At 35.1% G+C, this 18,969-nt stretch overlaps 1 protein-coding gene across 3 annotated transcripts in view; it reads right to left on the bottom strand.

Annotated features, from left to right (window-relative positions):
- Positions 1 to 18,969, bottom strand: part of ICE2 (interactor of little elongation complex ELL subunit 2) — a 30,317-nt gene that overhangs the window by 10,085 nt on the left and 1,263 nt on the right. For all 3 annotated transcript variants that reach the window (XM_087743339.1, XM_087743338.1, XM_087743340.1), the window contains exons 2-11: positions 18,737 to 18,841; positions 15,812 to 16,079; positions 14,531 to 14,650; positions 12,740 to 12,874; positions 12,257 to 12,373; positions 10,542 to 10,701; positions 8,333 to 8,517; positions 6,881 to 7,832; positions 4,585 to 4,763; positions 3,007 to 3,136 (exon numbers count right to left, since the gene is read on the bottom strand). In XM_087743339.1, coding sequence (XP_087599465.1) covers positions 3,007 to 3,136; positions 4,585 to 4,763; positions 6,881 to 7,832; positions 8,333 to 8,517; positions 10,542 to 10,701; positions 12,257 to 12,373; positions 12,740 to 12,874; positions 14,531 to 14,650; positions 15,812 to 16,079; positions 18,737 to 18,841 — 2,351 coding nt within the window. The remainder of the gene's footprint in view (positions 1 to 3,006; positions 3,137 to 4,584; positions 4,764 to 6,880; positions 7,833 to 8,332; positions 8,518 to 10,541; positions 10,702 to 12,256; positions 12,374 to 12,739; positions 12,875 to 14,530; positions 14,651 to 15,811; positions 16,080 to 18,736; positions 18,842 to 18,969) is intronic.

Below are 18,969 nucleotides of genomic sequence, written 5' to 3'. Positions count from 1 at the left end.
TATGGTAACAGTTTCCTATTAAAAGCTGTGGTAGATGCTCCTTCATAAAATGCATCATTTACTTCCACGTATGTCTTTTCACCACCTACCTCTAATAGAAGGTACATGGCGGTACCAAAAATCTGCAGTCCCCAATTCGCCTACCTGAATAAATGACATGTTCTCTCAAGTATCAAAAGTTGGTGACGTGCTGAGAGTCCAACTCCGTATTTGTAGCAGGCTCTTTTTTTTTTTTTTTTTAAAGTAGTGGTCAGAGGAGGCCTGCCCCACATGCTTAGAGTACTAATTTACTGTGGAGGACAGTGACAACCCACAGTAATCCAGCGCTTCCTTGGAGCACACAAAAGGAGAACCCCTGTGAACCCCAGGGTTTGCTGCTAGAAGAAGCGCATCCAAGAGCTGACAAACACACACCACTGGAATTACTAGCGTTTCTTTGTGTGCTTGGGAGAAAAAGTCGTTGGGGTTGAGAGAGAGAGCATGTCGGAGGCCAGGCCACCGAAGCCTGCCATCTTAGGGCTCCCTGTCCGTTCCACGGCTAGCAGGGATCTATGAAGGAGACACCGAGGAGCATCCGTATCAGAAGGGGATGGCTGTTTATGCCAGAACAACTCCTGCGGCACGTAGCCTGCTTTCTCCTACGCTCCTGAGAGCCTCCACAAAAAGGGGCGTTGGCTGGATGAGCTGGCTGCAAACTTCTGCACACAAGCCATACTGTAACTGATGGGAAGTTAGATAGACGTGCATTCCTTCAGTTTGTGTACTTTGTGAGCAGATTAGCCCTCTCTCTACAGTTTCACTATTTCCTCACACTGCTTGTGACTCTGGAAACATTAATAAAAATGTTGATAATATTTCCTACAGAGGGTTAAATTTCAGTGCAATTTAGTATACTGTTCTGCTTGTTAAAAAAAAAAAAAAAAAAAGAGACGAAATACCTTAGTATGTTAAGATATAATTAGAAATGGAGAACTGTGTGCATAGTTATCTCTTTGTGAGGATTTTTTTGTTGTTAGAGAAGGGAAAAACCACAGGAAATACTGCTTTTAAAATTTACAATTAGAAACATAATTTCCATTAAATATGGACAGCTGACAAAGACAGCGGCAATTGGTGAAACTATCAACTCTAATATATTAGATTTCAGATAAATCTTATAATTCTACGATAGGATGCAAAGTTTGTATGTAAAAACTTAGGAAAGAGAGAGCTCAGCATTTCTAAAATAGTATTCTGATGTGAGCCACCAAAAGCAAAAGTGTAACTCAGTGCACAAGTGGAAAGGTTAGGCAACCACAGGCCACAACTGCTGCCATAACAACTGTAAAAAACAGACTTTTTTCTAGAACAGGAAAGCGAGGCAGTCCCCACTGCAGAACATTCATTCACTGTACAAACAGGATTGCCCTCACTCCGTAGCCAGTGCCAAACATATTCTAAAATGCATTTTGACTAACCACTTTGTTGCAGATTCTCCCTTTTAAAACCTCATTAATTACAAGGTAATTGGTATCAGAGAGCTCTCCGTATACTAAAAGGGTTGTTAAAATCATCTGGCCACATTCCTTATATGCATAATTTTCATTTCTCAACAGAACATATGTATCCTAACAGACACAAACTTTCCAGACATTTAAAATATCATTGTACAAACACGAAAGCAGCATTTTCTACAGGACATTCAGGAGTGAAACTTTGCTTATAATTCTGCATTCCTAGCGTGCTTAGTTTATGTGATTTCAGATAAGTGGCCTTTACAAGTAAGATAACCTCCTGCTAACATTTCCATGCTTTTTATCCCTGCTTTATTGTCTTTTTATTTTCTGTGCTCTGAATTACAGCTGTCACTCTTCCACATGAGATTTGTAATTCGCTGCTTCATTCTCGCTGAATGTATGTTACTTCTGATTTATAGATTCTACTACATTATCTCCTGTTTCCATCTGCTGCAAGATACAGGACAGGGAATATCAAGACCATCTCTTTGACAGGGATATTTCAAGTCATATCACATATTAGGAAATTAAATTTCATGGATCAGCTAGATATGGGCAATGGAAAACCTGGAAAATGTGTTTAAGTAAGATCATCCAGTATTCAGAACTCCTGAGGAATATCATAGCTATGGAAAGAAGTTTTCGATAAACTTATGCTATGTATTTTTCTTCTTCCTGTTAGGAATTTCATTTCTGCAAAGCCAGTAAATTATTTCCAGTACCTGAGATATGAGACACATGTATGTTGTTTTCAAAGCATGTAATTCCTTGTATTTCTAAACGACAGAACTTGGTTTAGCCCTTTCTTGTTTGTTTTTCCTCATTCTCTTGTATCTTATCTGTCCACATGTTATCAGTGTAGAAGTATGAACATTATTGCTTGTTTCCAAAGAAAAATAAGTAACGTTTGACCTTTTCCTATACTGCAAGCTCCAAGGTCAAGGAATCAGTATCCTCTGAGACACATGCCTGATCCTCTGTTCGTCTTCTGTTTTGGTATGTAATAACAAATTTATCTAAAATGATTTCATATAATGATAAGATATATTTATAGCTCACATTTCATCAAGAAATATTTTTACCACTCTTGCGATAAAATAATTCATGTCGTATATGACTCACTAAAAAAAAAAACAACAAAAAAACCCCACCAAACAAAAAATCCCCCAAACAAAAGATACTTTAAGTCATGAAGATTACTAACTTCAGAGAACTAAATTCACACTTACAGATACATTTGTCTTTCAAAGGCAAATAAATGCAGTTCTTGAAAACAAAGACTACTGGATGCTATTAATCTAAACCCAAAGTTTAAATATCCTCATTCACCACCCAACAGAAATTTTAGACAAAGCGTTTATTTAAGATAAGAGTGAAAACCAGAATTAGAAATCTAAAATAAATAAGGACATATAGAATTTACCTTTAACAAGTATTTTTCTCTTCTGTTAATTCTATGAATGTTCAGACATACATGTTTCTAAAGCAAAAAATCAACACATGAACTTACCAATATAAAATAAGCATTCGGAATGCAACATACTCTCTGTCCACAACTGACATACTTCACTTTCTGTAAGAGCTTCAACACCGTAATAAGCTTGATATTCTAGTTTTGGCAACAGGAATATTGGAGTAAGCTTTAAAAGGTAAGATACAAGAAAAATCAGCACTCGCTGTCCAAAAAAATGTCCACAATTGAGCTACATTTTTTATTTGATAATCATCATAGTCTTCCACCACAGCTGAAGCTACAATGACATTTCACAGATTTTGTGTGATGGCTCACATTCTGTGAAATCCGCAGTACAAACTTTGGACTACAGAAACTCTATGTAGAGGAAGGTGAAATGGACAAAAAAAAGAGCCTAGGCAAGCTTTTACAAATAATAAAATTTTGCTGCTAAATAATTTTTCCATGCGACTAAATTAATTTGAAGTTCACACTTCTGTGCTCTACTGCCCTCTGCAGGAACTTAAGAAAAAATACATTATTATATTTCTAATTTGCTTATTATTAGTGGAATTCTGCCATTATTCCCCTTGTCAGAATCTCACTTGAAACTAGAACCTAATGCTTGGACTCTCATTTGAAATCAGAGGCTAACCTTTGCATGTTAACACTAACAGAGAATATATAAGCCTCTTCTCACTGACAAATCACAGTTTAAATTTCAGCAGGGAAACAACAGTGCTCAGTTTCTGATTACCAAACTAAGCAGCTATTCACAGGCATTTATAAGCAGTGGATCAATAGCAAAGAGATGGTATTTTTTCAAAATAAGATTCTGCGCACAGAACCTTAGCAAGTAATCAGAGCTACAAATACCTATTTCCATTTCAACAAAGCATAAACACCTCACAAAATGCCCGCCTACCATAATTCTGGTATTCTGGGGAGGGAGATATCGTATCAAATTTGTTGATTTGATGATTCAGAGGACTCTTGACAAAATAATGAATTACTGAAGATTCCAGAATAAGCTTTCCTTCTCCTGATGTTACAAGGAATATTTGGATTACACTTGCATTTAAAGCATATTATTCCTCAAGAGAAACTATTTGCTAAGATGTATACCATAGTCTTTTCAAGCAGAATGAATAGGATCTCTTTGTACCTTTAAATGTGTCCTCTGTTGTTCATTCTGTCTCCTATTTCTCTGCTTAACTAGACACAATAGCAAGGCTGAATCCTGCTTGAAAATATTTATGATCATGAACATTCTCAAAGCCTTGGGCCAAAAACCCAATTACTGCATTAACTTTTAAGAATAGTTCAAACTGACATTAGTTTACACGAGTATAATTACCCATGCATATTACTGTAATGCAGTTGTAGAAAGAAATGCAGAATCACACTTGCTTATCTTCTAATCAAGTAGGTTTACAGAGATCACAAGTTATTCTTCCCTCTCTTCCTACAGCAAATATTTACTTAAAGACGACATACACTGTAGAGTTACAATTAAATGTACTAATTGTCTGAGTGAAAACACAAATGCTATGAAGGACTGGGAATCCCAGAGACGCCAGTTGAGCACAACTGTTTAAAAGCCAAAACAAAACAAGCTAACAGCAAAATCTGTACCTTCTGGGCTTTTTTCTTTTTATGGTATCGTGGCAATGACTTCACTTTTTGCACACTGCACCGCACAAGTAGCAACAGATCATTTAAACTGAATAGCTTATACACAAGGTTGCCATCCTGAGGTGCTTTATACTCTGAAGGGTCTTCTTCAAGCATCTGAAGTTCATTTGGCAGCTTTCCTATAGAAAATAAATAAACCAGAAAATGACAAACTTGCACATTCTTTTCCATGAAGCTAATTAGTTTTTTTCCTCTTGCAGCAGATTTTTTTTAAATAGGATCTGTTTTGTTTCCTAAGATTTTGCGGTGAAAACAGTCTCATTAGGCACAAGAAGTCACTTACGTATTTAAAAAAAAAATTTGGAAAATGTCCGCTATAACTTTTAAAGAGTATATTTTTAAATACTCCATGTGTTTTATCCTAATCATTATATTTCTTACACAAACAGAGCTGTGAGACTCCTTTCTTGTACAAATGGAATTCAAAGGCTAGTTTTTAAGCCACCGTCACTCAGCACAAAGGAGACAAAAATTTTATTTACAATGAATGCCTCCTGAGAGCCACCATCCATTTAGCAGCTACTGAAATAACTCAAGCCTCAGGTTTGGATGGTAGCATAAGCATCTGTTCCAAACTGAGTTTGCTTCAATTTTAATACTAGCATATCAAAAGAAACACTTATTGGACCTCCAAGTGCAGCTTTGAGATAGGTTAGCAAATATCCCTGCATTCCTTACAGATATTTTAACAAAACATTTAAAATAAACAAGAATAAACTCCAACCTGTTTAAGATTATTTATTGAAAATTTATCCCGTTCTGTTTTTTGTCCTGCAGATATATGGAAATATGTGTCAAAACTACAACTACAAATAGGGATTGCTGTAGTGCTATGAATAAATACATTTAACATTAAATTTAGAGTTTATGTGCATCTTTGAATAAATGTATACTGTGTGAGATATCATCCAAGTGACAAGAAATAATTTTCTGTGAGTAAAATATTTAACTTAGTTCTGGCTTTCTGCAAAAAAGACATGCATAAAGGTTTATCAGCTTTCTATAGAACTTTCAGTTTGTACAATTATGCTTTCTATTCTTTCGCAGTCACACTTCAGCATCTTAGCAATATTGGCTTCACTACTTCTATTAAAAAAAAAAAAAGTCTATTATCAAACACCTGAATTCCATACTCTGGCTTTTTAAGAGGAGGAGAAATAGAAAGAGTACCATGCTGCTCAACCTTTCAAACTGAGGGAGGAGACATGGTCTTTTAGTCACTACTAAAATTCAGTTAAATCAATAAAAAGGTAGGAAACGATAACACAATTTCAACTAAACAGAATTAGTGTTAACTGTTTCCATTACAGATTAAGTAATTAAGATTAATTCCTATGTGATCAAATGCACAGCTAGTCAGAAAATACTAGCGAAGCATTTTTCCCACCAAAAAGCATTGATTCATTGGAATTAAATATTTGAGAAAAAAGAGTATCTGTCCTGATGCAACCTGCCTGGTTTCCTGTCAATTTACATAACACAATAAAGTGTTTCCAACTTCAGTTGTACAGAGCTCAGAAGCAACTCAGGCATGTGAGAAAAACCTCAAAGTTCATGGTCCCTAGGATCTTCGAGGCTTCCAATTCTTGGTTCAGGTCTGGGTTCAATATCCAGCTATCATAGGTCCAATATCCAGCTAAATGCCTGAAAACGTGGAGAGGTGGCTCGTAGTGAGTCCTCATTAGTCTTCTGAAACAGATTGCTAGGAGCTAAGAAACAGCAACTGAACTGGGAGTCTCAGAACTTAGACACCAAAATTTCAAGTTTTCTTTCAAGTTTTAATTGCATAATTTGATTACATTTTTCTTCTACAGAAAATGTAACATAATTCAATTTTTCATTGACAAGAAACTATTTTTGCAGGCAAGAAACTATTTTCGCAGATATTTGAAATTCTGAGGAAAAGCAATTCATTTCACTACCAAATGATTTCTTTTCCTTGCTTAAAAACCTTGTCTCTAACAACTTTTTGTTTCTCTAAAGTAAAACAGTATTTCACATTCACCTCTGGACAAACAGCTCCCAAAATGCTTCCTCGTATGTGCAAGATAGTAATTCTCACACAGAGAAGGTATTGTTAAAAAAAAAAAAAAAAGAAAAAAAGTCACATCTCTAAATATATGTAACAGAGGTACTATTAGGATGTTCTTCAGATGAAGGAGTTAGAACATTTTTCTGTTAAATTTTACCGAAAATTTGAAATTCTACTCCTCACACAATGAACATAATTACTTACTCTTCGGCACTCCCTGAAAAAGCCAAGTCCAGGTATTTCTAGATGAGCTGTTGGGATTTGAGGCAGGGGCTGGCACAGTTTCTGTGCTGGAGGTCACCAATGCTTTTGGAGATTGAGAGACATGGGCTGGCATAGCATTAGAATTATCACAGCTCACCATTGGCTGCTCATGAGCTTTTTGGGAAGGTGACTTGAGAAGTTCAGTTTGCATTTTCAAAATCTGTCCAACAGGATCAAATTCTTTGGACAACTTTCTTGTAGGCTTTCTGGAGGCATTTTTTCCCTGTTCCATGATATCTGAGCCATCAGTCATGCTTGCTAATGGAATCTGTGTGGGGGAAGGTGATTTGGCAGTCTCTCCTGAGGTATGAGAAACAGTGTTTGGTACAGTTGTTTTGCAAGAATCAGTGTTTTTACATTCTGTATCAATTATCAAACGCTCTTCATCTGTGTCACTACTGCATAAAGAAGTCACATTTTTTTGTGCAGCATCAGACTCTTTCTTGCAACTAACAGCATTAGACAGAGTATTTAATTTTGTCTCGTTGCCCGATACTTCTTTGGACATGATATGCTGTGCTTTGTTCAGTCCTACCTCCTCCGAATTAAAGTTTTTTTGAGATGAATTTTCTTCAGCGCTGAAGCATAGAATGCCATCTAATGATGGAAGCTGCGTGCTGGCACATGCTGAAACTCCCTGCTCAGAAATGGTGTTTTTCTCTTCTTCACCTCCACTGTTTATGGTGGATGTATTTTTTTTTCCTGTTTTTAGACCATGTGACAAAACTTTAGCAGTGTTACTAACTGTAGGAAAAGTACTTTCCATTTTAGAAGTTCTTGAGAGCTTGATAGTTGCTCCGAAAGTTTCCAGTTCTGTAACATCATCATCAAAGTCCATCCCTGTGTCATCTGGAAGAGGAATCTTCCTGTACTGGTAGGTATCAGAAGACATCTTAACACAGGGAGAAAAAAACAATAATATTAAAAAAAAATCAGCAAACAAACCAAGAAATAGAATGTGTTAATCACAGATAAGACATTGTCAAACTGAAAACATCAAAAATGGTCTACTATCCATATTTTGACTGTTGGGAGAGAGGGGCAGTAACTGAAAAAAAAAATTCCTGTGTTTAACATAGAATATCTTAAGTCCTAGGAGTTGAAAGGTCTTTCAAAAGAGAAATAAGGTTCATAAGATTTTTCCCACTTAAATAAACTGATCAAAATACATTTTAATGAAGTAAACATTAAAGCTGAGATGCCGATGTAATAGAAGCATTTAAAGGAACTAGACAGACATTTCAAAACATAGGGTCTGTAACTCAGCAGTAGAAAAACTACCAACAGGAAACCTAAATTTTCCTTCATTATCACGGAACAAGTAACTTAGGAATTATAACATAGGTTTTTGGGTTTGTTTGTTTGTTTTTAAGAAGAGGTGAAGCTACATACATCCCACTGAAACGGATTGTCCTCGGCTGGTTTGTCCATTGATACACCAGAAATTGAGACGTAAGACGTTTTAGTTGCTAGGAAGTCCATTGGAATTTCATGGAAGATTTGGTTCCTCTCTCTTACTGTCATTTCCTTTCTCGGCAGGGGTGAATCAACATAAACCACTTTAGCTGGTTTGCTGCCTTTTCAAGAATGGAAAGAGATTGAGTACTTATTAAACGAAAGGAAAAAAAGACTGTTGTATAATTGAAATAATAAATCTTTCAACTTCCAATTAATGTCAAATCCATTCCATATTCACACTAGATGAAAAACTATCCTCTCATTCATTAATGAGAGAAAATAAAAGTATGTCCAGATACAGTGTGAATTATTAGGATCCTGCAGCAGCAATACACACCACATTAACAGTTAATCATATTTTAAATGCAGTTCTAAATAGAGAATTTGTAAACTAAAAATTTAGGATTCATCATTCCTTAAACTGCATTATATCATCAAATGTATTCTGTTTTCCAAAAAGACCATTTTTTCTTCCTTTGATGAACCTCAATTTTTTTTTTTTTAAGTCTCATTGCCCAAAAGTGATGGCTGCAGTTTATATTTCTTCTAATCAGTAACTATGTCTGGGCTCTGCTGTCCCACTCTGCTGTTTACACCTTAACACGCTTACACATGAATCATTCATAGATTCATCGAAAAATAACAGTGATACCCTGCCCAATATTACACAGAAAGCAGAGGCACATGGTGAACATGCTATCACTGTTTTAGGAAAAAAAACCCACCAATCTGCGGATGAAAAAAATATCATTAATGCCAGAGGTGGGTTACAGGGAAAGTGGAAAAGGAAGGAGAGGAGAAACCCTTCAAGAACAGTAGATATTGCTAACATATTCTGAATGCCCTTTAGGTGTTAACTTTGGATCTAAAAATTAAGTTTAAAAACTGTAAAGCTGATACAAAAGGAGTCAGGCACACCTTTACATATAAAGTAATTTAATTTCATGTAGGAAAGTACAAAATTTCTAAGATTTGCAGAATTTGACAGCTTATTTACTACTATCCAGAAGTCTGCTATACAACTGTGTGAGAAATGCACACAACACGGACATTCCAAGACAATAACCATTATAAACACTCATCATGAAATATGATGCTATTTTAATACTAGTATATTTAAAAAAAAAAGTAACAAGAGAGGAAATCTATATTCAAAGTACTGACGGAGTGCTTGACAACTAAAGTATAGCATTCACATGAGTTAATCAGTTTCTTCAAAACATTTTTTGTTGCAAATGGGAAAAGTGATCTCCATGGACATTAATTATTTATTCATTATTTTATGATGTAAATAGATATTTTTAATTCCAGAAAATGTTTGCTCTTTTTTTTTCATAAAATGTCAGAATTTCTCTTTTTTTAGCTTATTGAAATCAGTTAACTTGGTAATTGTAACAGCTTCATGCAGTTGTTTTCTTTGCGAGGAGTAGAAATTACAGTTTTGAAAAGCAAAAGGACATTTAACTGATTTTTTTTTTCCTCCAAGTGGAAAATAGCTGTATGTCCAAGTTCAATGTTAATGGTGATACCTCTAGAGGTTGTTACTATTCTCAGTAACAAGATGGAACAAGGTATAGAAAACTATGAAATGACCTTGCTATCAGCTTTCCTCCTTGAAAACAGAGGACAAACTATAGCAACGGATTTTTTAAAGTTCATTTTTTATGATAACTTCGATTAAACGAAACATTTTTCTTTACAACACAAAGGTCCCTGACTCCTTACCAGACAACAGCTGAAAACTCTTAACTTCAGATTTTTGCCCTTTAAGATGTGTGAACTAAATAAGTCAAATTTTATTACTTTGTTTGATTCCTTAAATTAAAAACAAGGAAGTACTTAAGAGAAACTATTTTTTATAGCTGCATTCTAGAATGCTGCTTCCTCAGAAAAGGCAAAAATCTGAGATTACAATTACAATTATGATTTTCATTAACCTTAGTGTCTTTCTTTTTTAAATAAAACCAAAATTAAATGATTCTATTATTGCGTGAACTAAACCAGACTACCTTCTACCTTCCCGCAGCTGGTTTTACTGGATTTTCTAATTTCCTGTTCTTCAGTCAGCTCGAAAAGCATTACGAGAATATATAAAGGTCTTCATGGACAAAAACATCATTTTTATAACAAAAACATACTATACCTGCAACAGGGATCATTTTAATACAAACTGGAAGTTCCCATTGCTCCTTGTAGTTTAGTCCATGATTATTCAGTAAAGTAAATAATGATTGATTACTTAAAACTACTTGAGGACAGTATTTCAAAGCAAGTTTTTCTGCATTTGAATCTGAACTAATATCCTAAACAGAAAAAAGTTAAATTTTTAAAGGTTTTTTAAGAAAGACACACATAAATTTAAATTATTAAGAAAAACCTCAAACCCAAACAAACATGGATTAACCACCCCCACCCCCAAAAGCCCAAATATCACCACAGTGCCAGGCTTCAGAATCAAATGAAAAAGCAAAAAAAATCCCCTGAAGTTTTTTGCTGAATCTTATGCATCCAAAGCGTGAAAAAAATATCTTCTTAACTTTTATCTTTCAGTTCATTCCTATTAATTTGAATTACTAGATTGAATAGGAATTTGGATGATCGTGAAATATGGGAGTGCATTGCAGAAGAAAAAAAAACCAAAACAAAACAACCAGATTCACTCACACATGTACTATAGGTCTTCTTAGGAGTTAAGTAATAACACAATAAAGACGTCTAACATTAAAGTATGGTTAAAACTGCACAGTTGTTTGAATACAGATTACATATAAAGAATCTTAGAATAAATATAAAAAAAATGAAGATTACAAATTCAGAATTGAAATGATAAAATTATTAAACATTATGAGAACAGGTTTCCATGAAGAGAAGAGACTGGGAATGCTCAGGAGGTGGGAGGAGAACATCAAGGAATAAGAAGATGACGGAAGCCCAGGAGCACTGAGGACCACGAGAGAGAAATAAGAAAAACCTAGCTATGTTCTTTTTTCTGCCACCTGAGACATCATCAGAAATATTCTCTGTTTATAGCTATAACATCTCTTGAGGTATGTATCATTCTCTTGTGTCACCTCTGCTACTTTCTTAAGCAAAAGTGTTTTTGCAATCACAGTGCCTCTGTTGAAAGTTTTGGTTTTGATATGTGAACAAACTCCTTAAATTAGTGGATAACAAATTATCTGGAATAGAGAGTCACAAAAACCAAGTTCTACAGAATTAAAAACTCATTGATTTTCTCTGTGGAAGAACACAAACAGAAACATCAGATATTTAACGGTAAGGTCGAATGGAATCCAAAAATTGTTCAACTCGGAAATGGAGTTTATGCTGTTTAATAAAAGAAATTCCCAGGGTGAGCTAACCTAACCGACTTTTCAGAAAACTAGATAAAGTATTTATTCTTACCCTCAACACTTCTTTCTTAAATCAGAAGCCTTTACACCTACGTGTATCCATATGTATGTACACACACTCACACATACAGAAGCCAGCTTAGAAATTGCAAAGCAAAGTTTAAAAAGAATACTGTAATACACAATTCTATCTAGATTTCACAGACAGTATGTTCCAGTTTAAGGACCTCTTCAATGTTTCATTGAGGGAACAGAGGAAGTCCCTTCACGAGGTACTAGGTCCGAAAGGTAATAACCTGACTTTTGAAGAGGGCAGTGTGATTGCTATAAATGAAATACTAAACAAATGTTGATACAATATATGTTCCTATGCTATAAGATGTATAAGATTAGGAAGAAAAAAAAAAAAAAAAACAAACGACATTTAATGCTGCCACATAAAAAGGACCAAATTGCTCTTCTCTACAAAATATGCCTTAAAATTGACAATAAAAAGGTTACTTACATTGTGCATAATAGAAGCCTTTTTTTCTGGAGTTATAATAGATGTAACAGTTTTATAATCTGTGGGCAGTTGAACAGGCATGGTAGGGAAATCTGTTTTACCACGTCTTGCTGTACCCTTGAAGAAATCAAGCGGCATCAGAAAATAGCTTTATCAGAAATCATGCTGACCCAACACTGCACTTTTTATAAGGAAAAATATTAAGAATTTATGCAGGTGCATTATAAAGTTAGTGTTATATTAAAAAAAATACTATTAAAGTAATCTTGTTATTGCAAACATACAGTGAAGAGTGTTAACAGCTTTACTACCAAAATAATTTAATTAATTTTTTCATTAACACTTTTAATTATAAATTATAACCCCCTAACCCAAGCATTGAATAATACTTGTAAAAAACCTGAATCCTTGCATAACACAATCCAGATGTAATTCTACTTATTTGAAATAACATCAAAACAATAATTATATGTAAGATATTACCATTACAAGAAGATTTTTTTCCAGCCTAAAAGTCAACTGTGTATGAAACTTTCCTCCCATGATACTCATGACCTCCTGGAGCGTGTAAAACTCAGGATACTTTTGCACATGTCCAATGCAAGCACGTAATAATTCCTAACATAAAAAGAAAAAATAGTTTATGCATTTGTATCTTTCATAAGAATTTAATTTTTAAAAGTTTTTTTTGCAATTGCAAGTTCCATTTGCATATACTTTCTGTAGAGAATACAGATATATTTAGCAGATGACCGCTAAAAAACTTGTTCAACTTTTCCAGTTAGAGACAGTGTTTAAAAACTTATAGATACCAGTACAACTCTATAATAATCTTACAATCACTGGTATCAGAACTGAAACATACTCTAAATTCTCAACCCTTCATATGCAAGGCTAACAACGTATGCACACAGGCTCAGACCAACCATAAAAAAAAAAAGTTTAGTACAGTTTGAACTGCACTAAACCAGGTGATTATTTTCTTTTCAGTTTATTTATCTTGGCTTTCAGAGGGACTAGTATTTTTTTGTGTTACTACCTAATTTACACTAGGCCTAGGTAAAAGTCGCAAAGGTAAAGACACAGGAAGATTCCGTATGTGTTGAAACTTGCTTTCATGTCAACTCTAGACCCTAAGATAATTTTTTCTGATATCTGGATTATGCATTTAAGACATTTAGGTTTTATTTAGTAACTAGCATGAGTTATTTCTGCAAGTATTATTTAAAACTAAATATGTGCCTCCATTTAATTTTTAACTCAGAATATCAATCAACATAACTATAAATAGGACTTCAAGTCTGGAGACACATTTTGTGATCAGATGACAAAAATCACTTAGAAAAATAGACACGAGAGTAAGATATAAAATTACAAAGCCAATCCCCATTTTCAGAAAAAAAAGGCAAGATTTTTGTCCTCATGTCTGCCCAAACTGTGTGTTAATGGGAGAACAAATATATCTTGTGTGTGAAAAAGCACATAATAAAAAGTGTTATGGTGAAATAGAAGCAATCCTTCTGAATTTAACTAAATGCTCTACTCTCTCATAAACACATTTATTCTTGTTTTATTCTGTAAAAGAAAGTGATGCGGCACTTACTAGAAAAGACTGAAATTTTAACAAAACGCATATAGAGTAGGCCAGTTCAATTAAGGCAAGACACTATGAGGAAAACAAGCAAGAGTAAGTCAACCCACTGATGGGAAAGTTTAATGAACCTGTATTCTAGAATTCTTTTCCTGAAATGTGCTATTAAACCGAGAACGATATATAAAGTCGCATTCATGTCTGGTTTTAGAATCATCAAAGTGGATATTTAACACAGCATGAACTTGCAGATGATTATGATTAAAGCCTGAGTAACCTCTGATTAAAGTGACTTTGTAACATGTCACTGTGGAGGAAAGCTTAACATTTTGTCCAGTAGTGTATATTTAGGAGCAGCTAGTTAATGCAAATGCATAGTAAAAATACAATTTCTCCCTTCCCAAATATAAAGATGTCATTTACTTAATTGATAACTAAATCTTTGTACAGTATTGCATTCTGTGACCTCACTTATATTGTGTCTTATTGGCTACAATAAACTGTGGGCTAAGCCATGCTGCGCAGCGTAAGGGAAACGGCGACTTCTCATGTCTCATCCCAACATGGAATCAGCAGAAGTTCAGGGCACATCAGATCCCATGAGCAGTGCCTACGTATCTTAAGCACGACTCCAATATGACTGTTGAAGAAGAGAAGGAATTAAACACAGTATTGGTAATTACCTCAGTATAACGTAGTCCATCTTCAGAGATGGCATCATAATCTTGGGCGCAGCTTTTTGCAGCGTTTTGGGCAAATTTCATAAATTCTGCAATTTCATTGTTTACTACTTCTTTCATTTGCTGGGGGGAAGGAAAAATCTATTTTTTAAGACAGAATGGAATACTGTAGGCTAGGTATATAACCAGCAAAATTTCCAGAGAGGTAGTACAGGTGATGGTATGAAGGAGGGCACAGATTCCACTTGTTGATCAATCTGGCAAGTCTTTCCATATGTTCAGAGTTCGACTTCAGTAAAAAATTTTTTTGCAAGGCCCATTTCCTTAAAAAAAAAATCCCAGAACAACAAAACACCACTCCCCAACAAACAGCAAGCTTCTTTTGATCATATACTGGTGGTTTATAAGAAGAAAGGTTACGAGACATTGTTGGAGCAAGTTTACATGACAGAGTCACAAAGATATCAGTTCTGACTTCATAAGCAATTACATTATAAGTAACAACAACGCAGTAGGCACTGATTTGCCTGGGAATGACTTTCCCATTGTTACAGCATAAAATAAAGGAATTAGCATTAACAAGGTAGCATGGCAAACCACATGTAACGGCTCAAAAACATCTGCTGATTAATTACATTATACAGGATTCAACTAAAATGATACTTCCAACCAAGATGAGACATAGCCTTTCACTATTTAAACAACATTGCTGAGACTAAGCAGCAAGTGTGAACTTGTGCCTTTCTACTCCCATAAGCATTAATGTGGCAAGCATAGAAGGTCAATGCACAGGTCCCCTCACATGCTAATGAAGACAGTTCCCATTACAGTGTGCTGTCAAAGATCACATCAAAATGTATCCATCGCCCAACATTATACAAGACTGCTACATGCCATTATGAAATGCTAAAATCACAGGAAGGTCAACTTCTTAACCACCAAAAATGTGGTGTTTTTTGAGGGTGGGTGAGTGTTTTATCAGCTATCAAAGATCTACAGTTACCATCAGTTGTTTAGACTACTACTAAAAAACAAAACAAAAAATCCACAAAAACCCCATCCACTTTCAATGAAATAACCAAATACACTTTCAATTTACATTAAAAATGTTATCCTGAATACTTTAAGCCTTCATTACCATTCATAATACTGTGTTAAAAGGAAACTATGACAAATGGAATTTAAAAACATTTTTGCTACATTTTCCTTAGCTCTTTGTAACAAAAAAAAAAAAAATGTATGACTCCCTCTGTGGTGTTCATATGTACATATATGCACACTTACCAGATATGTGAATAATTCTCTTTGACTTGCTGCGTTAACTTGAAAACGGTTTACTTTTTTTGAGTACTTAGTCATGAGATATAAATATGTTTTCTGCTCCTTCTCAGTCAAACAAGAAGTAAATGGATAGGGGAGCCTAGGTTCTGGAAAAGGATGATTGTCAGTTGTGCTTTTAGCCTCTGCCTCAACTGGATCTGCAGCCTGCATGCTACAAGTCTGTCTGTTTTCTGAAGAGTTTGCCAATGCCTCCACATTTTTCTTTGCCTCTCTGAAAGAAAAGTAATAAACGAAAGAACTTACACTTTTCACATAAATATTTGTCAGAATTAATTAAGGAAGTCATGCAAGCCTAAACTTCAAATCCAGCAAAATGCACACTGTGAGATACTGTTCTATTCCAATTCCTAGTCTATGTCACAGGCATTTTCTTATTCTGGAACTTCACCTGGACAATCAGACTAACCCTTAGTACCAACAGCAGGTTTGCCACCGGTTTAAAGATGAAAAAAAAAAAAAATCTTTTTTTTCCCAACAAAATAGTGTATATATTAGTCTGTATACTCAATATTGTGGTGACAAGCTAAATATGAAACTCTAATTCTTTGTTCTAGAAACATCCATTATTAATGAAAAGACAAAGTCTCAACATTTTGTTGGCTGGAGTTCAGAAACAGTTTGCACTCAGAAAGGTCTAACTTAAAAGTCAAAGTTATGATAGTAAAGGAGAAAGACTTAACAAGAAAAAGCCTTTCTTTCACTGCAAAAGAAGTAAATTAAAACTACTGAATTGTAACAATAGAAATTCCAGATTTCAATGAAGGAATTCCTAAAAACAGAGTACACAATTCAAGAGTTTCATTTTCTGCTCCAAACAATGCTGAAATAAGTTGCCAAAAATAATATTGGGCTAAGGCAAAGGGCATAGCTGCCCTAACAACAACAAAGATACAACATTATAAAGCTGGTTCATAGAACTCCAGTATATGAAGGCCATCTTAGCCCTGCTCTATAGAAAATAACTGTTCTTAAGAGAGAAAATATTTTAAGTTAACAAAATGAACATTAACTGCTGATCTTGGAAAAAGCATATTTTTAAGATACGATTTCAGCAGTAGAAAACATCTCAAGTGTTACTCAAATCCAGCAGTATCACGTCCACAGTTCTTAATAATATTTCACAGCTGTCTCTCTGAATCAGAGAACGTGTCCATCCTCATGGCACAAACTGGCAAATTTAATTAAGCTGCAGCAGCAACAAGATGCTGACTCAGATATGCCAATGTAGGAACATCAAGAAATTCTAGCAGCTTAAATTGGCTATATTCAGCACTGAATGAAATGGCAGCACATCAAGATCATTTCAGTATGCAGTGCTGTCACAGTCTTCATCAGGGTGCAAACCAAAATAATCTGACGGAGCTTTTCTGTCCATATTTACAGCATTATACTTTATTTGAGCTGATGGCTTAAATTTTTCTCCTTATCAGCAACCTGCCTTCACAGCTTCTATGGTGAGAGAACATACACTTCAGTAAATATCTATCAGAAACCCCAATATAAAAACTGACAAATTTCTTCCAGCTTTTACTTTCACATTTGCCCCAACAGGTTCCATTTCTCTTCCTCTTGACTATGACCACGCAACCCAGTTCCACCAATTTCTGAATTTTTCTGGTTGCAACCTCTCTTCTGGCTATAAATCCACTTCTACCATACACAACTGAACACAATCCCACTCTTGAGTGCAGTCATCTCTACTCCAGAAACCCTTTTTCTACATCATGTAAAGGAAGAATCCTACAGTAATATTCAGTGTACCCAACAGCAAGCTGAGAGGGCTGTCCTCATCTCTGTCAGTTCAAGGCAAGTTGCTCAGACAGACATGAACCAGAAAGCCTTCTCTAAAGATGTGGGATACAAAGACTCATGTGATGTAGACAGGTATTCCCCTCAAATGCACATTCTCAGTGTTAGTTCATAAAAATACAGTAATTCCCCTTTACAACAAATTATTTCTCCACATGCTGAACTCCTCACTTAGAGCACAGTAGCTACCTTGGTCTCCCATCCACATTCTGGGATGTATGAATGTTCATCCACCATGAGACACTTGTCACTTGTATCTCCCTACCAGCTTAACAACTTATTTAAAAAAAAAAAAATAGCCCAAATACAGTCCTTCAACTTCTGAAATCCAGCAGCATGAGCTATGCTTTTCACTATGCGAAACAAAGGGTGACTCTGCTTCCTCAACTTAAGAAAATAAAAAAAGACATCAAAACTGCACAAACAATACTACTGGTACCACCTGTGTTCACATAATTTCATTTCTCATTCTTCAGCTAACACTCTATACAGTTTCTTCATTACTCAAGGAATTAATTGCATCTCCACCTGTACCTAAGACACTGTTGGATCTATGTAAACAGTGTTGGCTACTTCCAAAAGATACAAATAAAAAGGATTTCAATGTACACTATTGTCAGCCTTCTACCAAGTGAGAAGACATGGACAGACAGCAAGACATTAATTTCTAAAAGGAATTAGGTCTGGTTCATGGGTTACACAATCCTCACTGTGACCAGTTAAAGAATGTGGGTCAAACTTCATCCCTCTTTGGTACATAAGAGAAAGCAAAAAAAAAAAATTAAGCACCACCCACAAAAAATAACTCAAACATCATCCCCAAACCCCCAAAATACCACCCTACCCCCCAAAAGACACGAAAAACCACAGGTCCCAACCTAGACTCTTCCCACTTTCTGAGGTTCCACAATAGGTAAAGCACAGACCAACTGCTGGACCAAGGAGTCAGTAACAAATCCTTGGATACCAGATAACATGTAGCTTTCCCCCAAAACAGTAAGCGTATGTATCAACAGGATCATGACAAACAGCACAAAATTATAATATAACAGAATATACCTGTTTGATAAATGCCATAGTTCAGAGAGGCTCGGAGCCAATGAATACTTTTCATAAATTTCGCGTGAGAAAAATACTTCACTGCCATTTTTTGGTGAAATATCCCTGATAATAAAAAACAAAAAAACAAAACAAGAACATTGCAATGCACAAAAAGTTAAAGCCACATCTGCCCCTGAGAAGCAAAGAACAAAATTATTTATTTAAAAAAAAAAAAAAAAGGCTATCTACAC

Source organism: Nipponia nippon, unplaced genomic scaffold, assembly GCF_047370975.1.
Source record: "Nipponia nippon isolate SJK-2023a ecotype South Korea unplaced genomic scaffold, ASM4737097v1 scaffold_9, whole genome shotgun sequence".
NCBI classification, from domain to species: domain Eukaryota; kingdom Metazoa; phylum Chordata; class Aves; order Pelecaniformes; family Threskiornithidae; genus Nipponia; species Nipponia nippon.
The sequence above is the reverse complement of the archived record's forward strand: the minus strand, read 5'-3'. Positions and strand labels throughout refer to the sequence as shown.